At 36.1% G+C, this 13,828-nt stretch overlaps 1 protein-coding gene across 16 annotated transcripts in view; it reads right to left on the reverse strand.

The window, feature by feature from the left end:
• The window catches only part of CLOCK (clock circadian regulator), a 120,193-nt gene that overhangs the window by 37,375 nt on the left and 68,990 nt on the right, over positions 1-13,828 (reverse strand). For 14 of the 16 annotated variants that reach the window (XM_009207080.3, XM_003898874.4, XM_009207079.4 and 11 more), the window contains 2 exons: positions 11,056-11,147; positions 5,875-5,964 (listed from right to left, as the gene is read on the reverse strand). In XM_009207080.3, coding sequence (XP_009205344.1) covers positions 5,875-5,964; positions 11,056-11,147 — 182 coding nt within the window. The remainder of the gene's footprint in view (positions 1-5,874; positions 5,965-11,055; positions 11,148-13,828) is intronic. The other 2 variants (XM_009207087.4, XM_009207086.4) reach the window with 1 other exon arrangement.

Here is a 13,828-nt window from a genome sequence, read left to right on the forward strand (position 1 = left end):
TTTATTTCACGCATCTGTAAAGATTTTGTTTGAAGACCTCCACTACTTTAAAATAAAAAACAAACAAACAAACAAAAAACAGAGGCAGTAAGAATGGTGAGAGGGTGTTGTATTAGGTTGGTACCATACTTTTACTAACAAAGAATGCAATCACTTTTGTACCAACCTAATACTATTCTTCATATAGGCCACACATTCCCATCATTTCTTGTCTTTTCTCCAGCCCTCCAAGCCCACTCCATGAAGTGAAATGACCATCCCCTTCTTTACATATCTGTATCTTTCACCTTTCAAAGACCAGTTCAAATTACTTCTTTCAAGAAAGCATTCCCTTAACACCATAATCCACATTAAAAATAAAATTCCTTTAGTATTTATTACTTGTATCATTCATTTCCCATTTAGCAGAATTCAGCCAACGATGGATCAAAACTATTCAGGAAAAAAAAAACAAAAACAAAAACAGATGGTTGTGTCTGTACTGAATACGTGCAGACATTTTTCTAATCATTATTCCCTAAACACTGTAGTATAACATATATTTACATAGCATTGATATTGTATTAGTTATTATAAAATAGAGATGATGTGATGTAAATGGGAAGATGTGTGTAAGTTACATGTAAATACAACACCATTTTATTTATGGGACTTGACCATCCATGGATTTTGGTATCTGCAGCGGGTGCTGGAACCAATCCCCCATGGATACCAAAGGATGACTATATTTTAATGTCTATGCCCTGTTGTCCTATAGGTGAATCAAAGGGCCTATCTCTTACACCTTTATCTTTCTCACTTCCAATCAAGGCACATTAACACTGTGCCCTGTGTTTAACAGTTATTAGTACAATAACTGATTTTAGACTAAGGAGGTATTTGATAATGGCTTATAGGGTAACCACACCAAAAATATATCTATATTTCAATAAAGGATTTTTCTGGAAGTCTGAAAAGCCTCTACAACTAAAGGAGTAGTGAACTAAAAATTCATGCATGGCTGGGTGCAGTGGCTCATGCCTGTAATCCCGGCACTTTGGGAGGCTGAGGCAGGCCGACTGTCTGAGGTCAGGAGTTTGAGACCAGCCTGGCCGACATGGAGAAACCCCGCCTCTGCTAACACAAAAATTAGCTGGGCATGGTGGTGTGCACCTACAGTCGTAGCTACTCGGGAGGCTGAGGTAGTAGAATCACTTGAATCCAGGAGGCAGAGGCTGTAGTGAGCTGAGATCCTACCACTACACTCAAGCCTGGGCGACAGAATAAGACTCTGTCTCAAAAAATAATAAACAAAAATTCAGGCCTGAATAACACAAATGCTAGAAAGTTGCCTTCTATTGACAAAATAAAGAATCAAAATACAATAGTACACGATATTGATGCAAAAAATAATCTGATATGGTTCGGCTGTGTCCCCATCTAAATCTCATCTTGCTGTTCCCATAATCCCCATGTGTCATGGAAAGGGCCCAGTGGGAGGTGATTGAATCATGGGGGAAGATACCTCCATGCTGATGTTCTTGTGATAGTGAGTTTTCCCAAGTTCTGATGGTTTTGTAAGGGGCTTTTCCCCTTTTTGCTCAGCACTTCTGCTTCTTGTCGCCATGTGAAGAGGGACGTGTTTGCTTCCCCTCCACCATGATTATAAGTTTCCTGAGGCCTCCCCAGCCATGCTGAACTGTGAGTCAATTAAACCTCTTTCCTTTATAAATTACCCAGTATTAGGGAGTCCTTTATAGCAGTCTGACAACAGACAAATACGTTGTCTTAATAGAAAAACATGCCACCAATTTGAAATATTAATAGGAACTAAAATTTTCATTTTTGAGAATGATTATAGTTTTCTACTATTATTTGTTACTAACAATTTCTACTACCATCAGTAAATTATGATGTGACCTATCTTACCCTTGTTTTTCCATCTATAACTTCATAGGATGTTTCATATTCATAGAGAAAAGAAAATGAATGGCTGTATCAAGAGTAGTAGGATCACAAGCAATGCCTCTCCCAACCACTCTGCCTCTCCTGCCACTTTAATAGGTGTCAAACTTTCCATTAACCACTACACTTAAAATCTCTAAATGAGGCTGATCATACTTTATGTGGCCATACATCCACTCAGTTCTCAAACACAATTCAATAGTAAGAAAAGAAAATGGTAACTACTTGGATCTTTTTATCTCCCTTACTCGTTTCATGAAAAGGAAATATAAGTTCTGCTGATTTACTTATATGACATAAATCAATAGCCTTTCTGTTTTTTTCTACATTAGCTCAACATTACCATTTAGTGATTGGATGACACAATTTTTTAAAATCTAGAAGATGTTAGTAACAGAGGAAACGGTATGGGGCACAAGGGAACTCTCTGAACTACCTTGTCCATTTTTCTGTACATCTAAAAATGGTTCTAAAATTAAAAATGTTTTAAAAAATATCCAGAAGAAAATGGGAAGGTGAGAGTGTTTTTATTGAGGGAAGTGTTAATCGAACACTTCGATTCCAATGAGATCTATCACATGTTGTCTATTTCAAAAGGGAATTAAACTCACTAAAGATTAGAAAGGGATTTTTTAAAACAGCCCAATCAAGTAGCATACTCATCTTCATACATTCAACAAATAATCACTGAGTGGCTCTCCAAGAAACTAGCTAGCTCCTCCGGATACAGAGATAAAGTTCCTGCCTGTAAGAAGCTACAACTACCATAACTAGCCAAACAAACAGAAAATTACAATTCTCTGTATCGTGACAGTAGTACATACAAGGTAACAGTAGAACAGAGATGAAGGACATCTAATTCTGAATGAAATTCAAGCAAGTGCCAAGAAGCAGACTTTTAGAAAGTGCAAAAACATTGCAAACGATGCTCTATGACTAGATTAGACAGTTTCTGTAAACATGACAAAACCCAATACAGTTATATATAGTTTAAAAGCATGTAACTATACTTTTTTCAAATTACTTAAACATTATCTTAATCCTATAATGGGATTCTTTCCCTGGGTTTTCTTGCTATGAAAACATTTTTTTAAGTTGTCCAGAAAATTTAGTTAATCAGTCTGTCCTTTTTTCTGCCTATGCTAGCTTACTTATGTGTTGCTAATAATCTCATGTGTTACTCTCAAACAAGTTTTTAAATGTTGGGCTTATACTACTATTTGAGCTTACTAGAAAATAAAGCCCCAGAAGAGTGGTAAAGTAAAAGTTATTTTCTGTATGAACCAAAGAAATTAGCAAATTATTTACTGCATGGCTTTCATCTTTTAAAAATGCCCTTTTAGAGCCTGGACTTTTAAGTGCTAAAATCCATTCATTCTCTTTACAAAATATGAAGTATCAGAGTAATCAAAGGGAGAGAAATACCACTTTTCAGTATCTCTTGAAAGAGACATTTACAAGCAGAATTACTTTACCCTGTTACAGAGATGAGCTACTTTTTAAAATTTTTTTGTAGAGACAGGATGCTTCACTATGTTGCCCAGGCTGGTCTTGAATTCCTGGCCTCAAGCAATCTTCCCACCTAGCCTCCGAAAACATTAGCATTACAGGCATAAGCCACTGCACCCAGACATAGAGGGGCATTTTAAGAGTAGTTTATAAGTAACTTCAAAATATTTATACCACGAGCTCCATCTTCAGTAACATTACATATTAAAAACTGAAAATTCCCCCCAAAAGCCTATCAGTTGTGGCACAGCACCTAGCTCAGTGTCTGGCACAGAGTAGATACTAATAAATAGACATTAGAAAAAAAGTAAGCACACAAACCAGGTATTCACCATCCTAATCAAACAAAATACACTTTTCTAATTCTTTACCCTTTTGGTCATATAGATAATAAATTAAAATATGGCCAGTATGACTTTATCAGTTCAAAGTCACACAGCAAAAAAAGTTCTGTATCTACTATTTTTAGAGTGTTTTTTAAATAAGTAATTCTATTGAGAAAAATATTTACGAGTTGCCCTAATTGCAACAAGTATCTCGGCAGAAATTCATTCTCAAGACATTCTCAGTGATTTAACATTTTCAACAGGCTGATTAAAATGGAAACACTAAAAAGTTAGCAATAGAATAAAGAAGACAGGAAGAAGAGAGGTCAGATAAAGTGGTACGACCTTGTATTGCATTAACAATGTTTCGGTCAACAATAGACTGCATATATGACCACAAGTGGCCCTAAGATTACAGTGGAGCTGAAACATTCCTACTGTCTAGTGATGTCGTATCTGTTGTAATGTCATAAATCAATGCATCACTCATCCTTTGCACTTGTGTTTGTGGTGATGCCTGTGTAAACAAACCTATTGTGCCACCAATCATATAAAAGTATAGCACATAAAATTATATACAGTACATATGTACATGATAATAAACAATCATCTACTAGTTTATGTATTTACTATACTTTTAATGATTTAGAGTATTCTCTATTTACATTTTTTTTTTTTTTGAGATGGAGTTTCCCTCTTGTTGACCAGGCTGGAGTGCAATGGCTCTATCTCGGCTCACCGCAACCTCCGCCTTCCAGGTTCAAGCAATTCTCCTGCTTCAGCCTCCCAAGTTGCTGGGATTACAGGCATGCACCACCACGCCCGGCTAATTTTGTATTTTTAGTAGAGACGAGGTTTCTCCATGTTGGTCAGGCTGGTCTCAAACTCCCAACCTCAGGTGATTCGCCTGCCTCGGTCTCCCAAAGTGCTGGGATTACAGGCATGAGCCACTACACCTGGCCTTATATATATATTTGTAAGTTAACTCTAAAACAGCATCAGGCAGGTCCTTTAGGAGGTATTTCAAAAGGGTACTGTTACTATAGGAGATGACAGCTACATCTTTTTAAACAAAAATGTTTAAAAAGTTAAAAAAAAAAGTTTTTTAAATAGAAAAAAGCTTTTGAAATAAGGATATAAAGAAAGGAAATATTTCTGTACAGCTGTATGATGTATTTGTGTGTTTTTTTGTTTGTTTGTTTGTTTGTTTGTTTTGAGGCAGGGTCTTGCTCTGTCACCCAGGCTGGAGTACACTGGCACTATCACAGATGGCCCACTGTAGCCTTTGCCTCCCAGGCTCAGTGCAATCCTCCTACTAGAGCCTCCCGAGTAACTCGGACCACAGGTGCATACCACAACACTTGGCTAATTTTTATCTTTTTTTAAAGATGGGGTTTCACCACGTGGCCCAGGCTGGTCTCAAACACCTGAGCTCAAGCAATCTGCCAGCCTTGGCCTCCCAAAGTGTTAAGCTAAGTGTTACTACAAGATTAAAAAAGTTAAAAAAAAAATTTTAAGTTTACACAGTTAAAAAGTTACAATAAGCTAAGGTTAATTTATTATTGACGAAAACATTTTTATATAAAGAAGCCTAAGTGCACAGTGTTTATAAAGTCTATAAAGGTGTACAGTACTGTCTTAATCCTTCACATGTACCTTTTCTATGTTTAGGTATTTTTAAGCATATAGATACTTATTGTGTTACAATTACCTATAGTATTCAGTACAGCTGCATGCTGTACAGGTTGGAGTCTAGGAGCAACAGGCTACACCATATAGCCTAAGTGGGTAGCAGGTTATATACATCTAGGTTTTTATAAGTATACTCTACGGTGTTCACACAGTGACAAAAGTGACTCAGAACATATTCCCGTTATTTAGTGATGCATAACTGTAGTTGAATATTAAGTTACTACAGATTAGTTATGACTGAGCTTTGAGAAAACACATGCTAAAACAAATACATACTTACAGCTCTTATCCCTACCCCTTTAACCACTGTTGTACATTGCTCTCAAAGTCCACTTCCTAGTGCTTTAGAATATTTAAAATAGGCATTTTAATGAGAAGTAGATTGTAGGATCTTTATACTTACTGGTAAATGTTCAAGTAATGAAGTTACACTCTCAGACACATATATTATGCTTCCATCTGTCATGATTGCTAAAAAAAAACCATCAAGAGCCTGAAATTAAACATAATGATATGTTAAATGAAAAGAAGAAAGTATTTCACAGGACAGAAATAAAAATCTGAGATAAATGACAAAGGATTTAATATGGAAACATCCAAAGTTCTGTCAAAATATAATACTAGCTTTCCCCCTTTACAATACCTTGGTATGTATCTTTGTTCATTTTTAAATGCTTCTGGAGAAAAAAAGTCTCTCTCTGGCCATCTATTGGACAACTGGTCTCTAAAAGATAGAGACAATGTTCTACCTTCATCACTAGGTATATTACATGATCCAACCATGTATATACAGTATCATGGCTTATTTGAAGATGCTGACATCTCCAAAGCACACAAGACATCAAAATGTTTTGTAGGCACACAAAGGAACACATTATTATCATGTATATGTTAACACAGAGGTGTACATTTGAAGTTTAAGGAGATATATGGAGGATAAAGTAAAAGGGAGTAGCAGGAAATTAAGGTGAAAAATTAGGCTGAGTTCATATCATAAAAGGCTTTGACATAAGAATTTTATTCTGTATACAATGGTAAGCCAATAGAAGATTTTAGGGCAGGGAGCTGTGCTTCAATAAGAGTAGTGTGGAAGCAGGGTGTTAAACGGATTTAGAGGGAAAAGAAAATTCAGTTAGGAAAATCATAGTGGCTTTTGGAATAATTAAGTTAATGGGAATCTCAATGAAATCAGTAGTATTAGGAATAAAGAAAGTACTTTGAGCAAGCATTGAGAAATGTGAAGCTTAATTTCAGAAGAGAAGTCAGAGAAGGGAGTACAAGACTTAATAAAAAAGCAATTTTGTACTTTATACACTACAATGTATTTTCATTTGAGAATCCTAGGCACAGAAGTGACCGTTGAAGAAATGAGATCTACAAAAGACAAATCCTGGAAGAATTATCTACATATAAGGGATGAGGAAGAGAAAAAGGCCAGAGAAAGTAACAGAGAAAGCTGGGTGCAGTGGTTTACGCCTGTGACAGGAAGCCAATTTGGAAGCCAAGGCGGGAAGATCACTAGAACCCAGGAGTTTGAGACCAGCCTGAGCAACATGGCGAAACCTTGTCTCTGAAAGAAAATTTAAAAATTAGCCAAGTGTGGTGGCACATGCCTATGGTCCCAGATGCTTGGGAGGCTGAGGTGAGATCACTTGAGCCCAGGAAGCAGAGGCTGCCATGAGCCATGATCATGTCACTGCACTCCAGTCTGGGCAACAGAGTGAGACCCTGCCTCAAAATAGTAATAAAAATTAAAATTACAAAAAAGAAAATGATAAAGACAGAATACGCTGTCATCAAGGAATCAATTGAAGAGAGAATGACAAAGTGAAGAGGAGAGGAATGGTTTGGTATAAAATGAGACAAAATAAAGAATAAGAATGAGAAATGAATTTTGGTGATTTTCAAAAAGTTATGTTAACAGGAAGGTAAGTCAGACTAAAATGAGTTTAAAAATGAGTACAAAATCAGAAGGCTATTACAAGTCATTCATTCATGAACTTTAGAAGGAAAGAAAAAGGCAAACAGTTCTAAGAGGGTGAAGTATCAACAGAAGGCATTTTAAAAAAGAGCAAGTATATTTGCAGTCAAAGGGAAAGGAAGATCCAGTGGAGAAGAAGTAGAAGATACACAGCGGAAAAGATACTACAAGAGGGATTCTTCTATTAAAATGGTTAACACACTAAACTCTAATTCTTGTTTAATTAAATGGCTCTCGAAAAGGATAGTGACCTCTGGTAGGAACCATGTATATCTTATTAATCCTTGTATCTACAGCACTAGTGTAGCACAAGTAGAAGTACTTGCAGTATATAATTTATAGAGCTGGGAGTTAGAGTAACCTTCCCTAACTCTACGTAATTGATGAATATATAGAAAATGGTACCCTCCCCCACGTCCACTTCTTTTGGAAAAGAGATCTGGATATCACAAAGAACTTATTTTGAGTAGATGCCTATCTTTTAGAATGGCTCAAACAAATCCAGTCTTTGCTAATATAGAAGTAGAAATCTTGTCATTCGAGCAAATTCATGAATTACTTTTTTCAACCCTTTAGTACCATAATGCCAATATTATTTCATAATAGGGTCAAAAGCAGACAACTGTTCGCCAGGCTCACGCCTGTAATCCCAGCACTTTGGGAGGCCAAGGCAGGTGAATCACCTGAGATCAAGTTCGAGATCAGCCTGGCCAACATGGTAAACCCTCGTCTCTACTAAAAATAAAAAAAATTGCTGGGCACGGTGACACATGCCTGTAATCCCAGCTACTTGGGAGGCTAAAGCGGCAGAATCACTTGAATCTGGGAGGCAGAGGTTGCAGTGGGCAGATTGTGCCACTGCACTCCAGCCTGGGCAACTGAGTAAGACTCCGTCTCCAAAAAAAATAAATAAATAAGAGACAGTGTTCATCAATTTCTCCATCTGAAAGCAAGAAACAGATACTATTGTCTACTTTATAATACTAGCTATTATGACACATAGATACTAGTGTTTACTTCATAAGAGTGTTATAAGGATTCAATGAGCTAATACATAAAAATTATTCACTTATTTTTCTGATTTAAAGTACAGGTTTAAATGTTTATATTTATACTCTAACAAATTTTCATATGGTAACATTTCTGCTGAATAAGGAATCACACACAATTAACTGTCCCATCTAAAATACAAACAGAAAAATAACTCAATTTGCCAAATACCTTGCTTCAGACTTGAGATGTGGCCATAATCTATTTATACAGGCATACCTTGTTTTACTGTGCTTCGCTTTATTGAACTTCAGTTACTGGGTTGTGTTTTGCTTTTTGTTTTTTTTACAAAGTGAAGGTTTGTAGCAACTTTGGGTCAAGTAAGTCTATCAGCATCATTTTTTTCAATAGCATATGTTCACGTTGTGTCTCGTGTGACATTTTGGTAATTCTTGCAATATTTCAAACTTTTCCCATTATTACTATATCTGTAATGGTGATTCGCCCACATAAGATGGCGAACTTAAACGTTGTGTATGCTCTGACTGCTCCACCAACTCACCCATCCCTCTCCCTCTCCTTGGAGCTTCCCATTCAGAGACACACAACAATATTGAAATTAGGCCAATTAATAACTCTACAATGGCCTTTAAGTATTCAAGTGAAAGGAAGAGTCCCTCATCTCTGACTTTGAATCAAAAGTTAGATGTGATTAAGCTTAGTGAGGAAGGCATGTCGAAAACTGAGACAGGCCAAAAGCTAGACCTCTTGCAACCAAACAAGCAGCAAAGTTGTGAATGAAAAAGAAAAGTTTTAGCAACTACATGAATGCTAAGAAAGTGAAACAGCCTTATTCCTGATATAGAGAAAGTTTGAGTGGTCTGTATAGATGATCAAACTAGCCACAACATTCCCTTAAGCCAAAGCCTAATCCAGAGCAAGGCCTTAATTCTCTTCAATTCTGTGAAGGCAGAGAGAGGTAAGGAAACTACAGAAGAAAAGTTCGAAGTGAACAGAGGTTGGTTCATGAGGTATAAGGAAAGAAGCCATCTCCATAACATAAAAGTACAAGGTGAAGCAGCAAGTGCTGATGTAGAAGCTACAGCAAGTGATCCGGGAGACCTAGGTAAGATCATTGATGAAGGTGGCTACACTATATACCAGAGTTTCAATGCAGATGAAACAGCCTTCTATTGGGAGAAGATGCCATTAGAACTTTCAAAGTTGGAAAAGAGAAGCTATAGCTGGCTTCAAAGCTTCAAAACACAAGCTAACTGTCTTGTCAGGGGCAAATGCAGCTGGTAACTTCTAAGTTGAAGCCAATATTCATTTGCCATTCTGAAAGTCCCAAAGCCCTTAAGAAGTATGCCCTATGAATAGAGCAACAAACCCTGGATGACAGGACATCTGATGACAGCACATCTGTTGACAACATGGTTTACTGAATATTTAAAGCCCACTGTTGAGACCTACTGGTCAGAAAAATACATTTCTTTCAAAATACTATTACTCACTGACAATGTACTTGGTTGCCCAGAGAGCTGATGGAGATGTACAAGGAGATTAATGTTGTTTTCATGCCTGCTAACACAACACCCATTCTGCAGCCCATGGGTTAAGGAATAATTCTGACTTTCAGGTCTTATTTAAGAAATACATTTCGCAAGGCTACAGCTCCCACAGATAGTGATTCCTGTGATGGAACTGGGCAAAGTCAACTGAAAACTTTCTGGAAAGAATTCACCCTTCTAGATGGCATGAGAACATTTGTGATTTATGGGAGAAGGACAAAATATCAACATTAACAAGAGTTAAGAAGATGATTCTAACCCTTGTGGATAACTTTTGAGGGGGTCAACGTGTAACTGCAGATGTGGTGGAAATAGCAAGAGAATTAGAATTAGAAGTGCAGTCTGAAGATGTGACTGATTGCTGTAATCTCCTAATAAACCTGAACTGATGAGGAGTTGCTCCACTGATGAGTAAAGAAAGCGGTTTCTTGAGATCGACTCTACTCCTGATGAAGATGTGAATATTGTTGACATGACAGCAAAGGATACAGAATATTACACAAACTTAGTTGACAGAGCAGCAGCAGGGGTTGAGAGTACTGACTGTAATTTTGAAAGAAGTTCTACTCTGGGTAAAATGCTATCAAATAGCATTGCGCGTTACAGAGAAATCTTCTTGTAAGGAAGAATCAATCGATGTGGCAAACTTCATTGCTGACTATTTGAAGAAATTGCCACAGCCATCCCAACCTACAGCAACCATCACCCTGATCAGTTAGTAGCCACTGACACTGAGGCAATACCTTCCACCAGCAAAAAGATTAAGACTTGCTGAAGGCTCAGGTGATTGTTAGAATTTTTTAGCAATAAAATATTTTTAAATTTAGGTATGATCAATTTTTTTTATATAATGCTATTACACACCTAATAGACTACAGTGAAACAAAACAATTCATGTGACTCATTTTATTGAAATATTAGCTTTATTGCAGTGGTCTGGAACTCAACTTGCAATATCGCCAAGGTACACCTGTATATTAAGTCACCCAGTGATTTCTTTTTTGAGGAAAATAAAACTTTCAAAAATTAAATCTGGACATACCTCTAACATTAATTGTGTAAACTCTTCATTACTAAGGAATGTAGGTTTCCAATCCTGTCGAATTTCACTAGCATCTGACTGTGCAGTGATTTCTGTAAACAGATTGACATATTAGTGGCATACTCCAACCACCGGAGGAGTACAAAAGTCCTACAAGTTGTCTTCTCTCTTCCCAGTCTAATTAAAGATGACAACCATAGGCATTAACATTTATTGGGTAGATATCAAAAGGTTCAGGTTTTGGTATGATGAAATATTTGAGATAACGTGGCAAGTTATCTCCTTGGATTTGGTTTCTTGGTGATACCAGTCTCTTTAGTTTTTCTCTTGGCGCTCTGTTATGTTGCTGATGGGCCTGAGATTGCTTCCTATTTGACACAAGGACCAAATAAGATTTTTGCTCCAAGAATTTTGAAGACATTCTTTTTTTCCTTTTCCTTCCCTTGGCATTCAAATAGCAATGTCTACAGCAGCATTAGGGAAATTAGCTGAAAAAGGCCAAAGAGGTCACTCGGTTTACTTTCAATACAGAAGGCCTTAGCTGCCTACTGCTGGGCAAAAAGTTTTTTCCTAATCTTAAGTGCTCCATCTTAATTAATCAAAGAGACTAAATTACTATTTTTCACAAAAACTTTACTACAGTAATACTCCCACAGTGATTTTTCTTAGTGTCCTCTTTGTACAATAGTAGATAGCTGGTCAAAAATTTGGAGATCCCTGCTGTGGGACATATATTTGTAACAATTATTACTATTTTATTTCACTACATACTTCTAATAGATTTAGTTATGAAAAAGCTATTAATACATGATGAAACCTAGTAACACATTTTTTCTACTTTTAAATGTAGACATATTAAAACAAGCAGGCAGAATAAAAATCTATGTCATAGACCATATTCTACAAAATATACTCTACTTTGTAGTAAGTATAAGCTAAATTCTGATTTTATCATCAGATACAGAAATACAGCATACTGTCGAATAAGTTAGCAGATTAGAAATGCCTGTAGTGAAATATGAAGAGTAACTAAGAAGTATAGCTACTAAATGTGTGGAATATAGTGCTTTTAAAATTCATATCAATTATATACATTTGGGAAAAGGATTTAAACCCACAAATCCAATCAAGTTTCATTAAACATAGGCCTATTTTAGGATGATATATATATAAAATCCTTTCACCTTAACAGAAATACTACTTTTGTGAGAATTATGTATCTGATTTTGAAAAAACAAATTACCTAATGCCAAAATTCATCCTCTATTGTCGGGGGAAATATATGCATTTCATTTCATTCAACAATCATTTATTGAACTCCTAGTATTTTCGGACTGATTTCAATGAGTGTGCCATTTAACAGGCACTGAGGTTAGTGAGATACTATTTGTAGAGGTAAAATGTGATGATAGTGGTGGCAATAAATATTGACATATTTACAAAAGGATCAACAGAATTTGGCAACTGTGATATGGCGCTAAGGAAGATGAAAAAAAATCCTAAAATTTTTTCAGGTTTAAGTCTTACGTGACTAAAAGGCCGGTAGTATAAAAATGAAAAAAGGCAAGTTAAGAGAAAGAGGTAACTTGACATAATGAAAATAAATTCAATTTTAGATGCACTGAGTTTGAGGACATGCAAAAGAAAGATCTAGAAGTTATCTGGAAATACATGGCTAAAATGTTTGCATCTAAAAATAGAAATCTGGTAGTTTAATAGAGACACAATAGCTGAAGCTATGGAATGAGAAAAGCAAGAGAGAGAGTGTACAGAAAGCAAGAGAACAAGGATAAGACTTAGGAATGTCACATTTAGAGGGTAGAAAAAGAGAGAGGAAAGAAGTTAGTTTCAGTTAGAAAAGGGGAGGTGAAAGTACAATATAAGGGAAGCCCAAGGGAGGAAGGATAAAAATTTCCAGTGCTGTAGAGATGCAGAAGAAGATGAGGTATAAGAAAAAGCTATTGCTTTATTTGGGGATAGGCAGGTAATGTCATAAGTGAAATTAACAAAAACAGTTTCAACGAGTGGTGGAACATAAACCAGTCTGGTAAGGCATTAGCAACTGAGCTAGGCAGAAGTAAAACAGAGGCACTAATTACTAACTGTCCTGACTTTAACAGTTTCATTCGCATTTGAAAAAGGAAATTTCCTTCTACAGGTTTTTTTTTTTTTTAATCTATTATCTGTTACCAAAATACTTAATATTCTTTAAATTTTCTTTTCATGACTCATTTGTCAAGATGATTTTCTTCTATTAACAAATACTTTATTTTATAGTGTTGATTTACTAGATATACATTGAAAAAACCTTTTAAAATGACATATAAGAACTTTATATCATCTAGCTTTTTCCTTTCTTTCAAATACACCCATAATTTTCCAACACAAACATGCTTCAGTGACAATGAAGTCTCCCTGCTTCTCTGCTTTTGCACATATTCCCTTTGTGTGACATGCTGTCTTCCTTAATCTAAAAGGCTCAGTTGAAAAATCAACTATTTTTAAAGTCTCCCTGATACACTCTTTCCTGTGTTTTTGCTGCAGTTTACAAGCACTACTCATATTTGTAATTATGTGCTTACATGTTTGTCTGCCCTGGCTTGACTTACTTGAAATTCAGGACTGTTACCCTGCATCATGAGGATTTATCATGTAGTAGGCATGGAATAAATGTTTGTTGAATGAAAGAATGAACATATTAGGAAATCTTTTAAAATGCAATTGATTTCTCTCTCTTAAAAAAGCCAAGGAAGCATCCAATCTTAAGCATCTC

Source organism: Papio anubis, chromosome 3, assembly GCF_008728515.1.
Source record: "Papio anubis isolate 15944 chromosome 3, Panubis1.0, whole genome shotgun sequence".
NCBI lineage: Eukaryota > Metazoa > Chordata > Mammalia > Primates > Cercopithecidae > Papio > Papio anubis.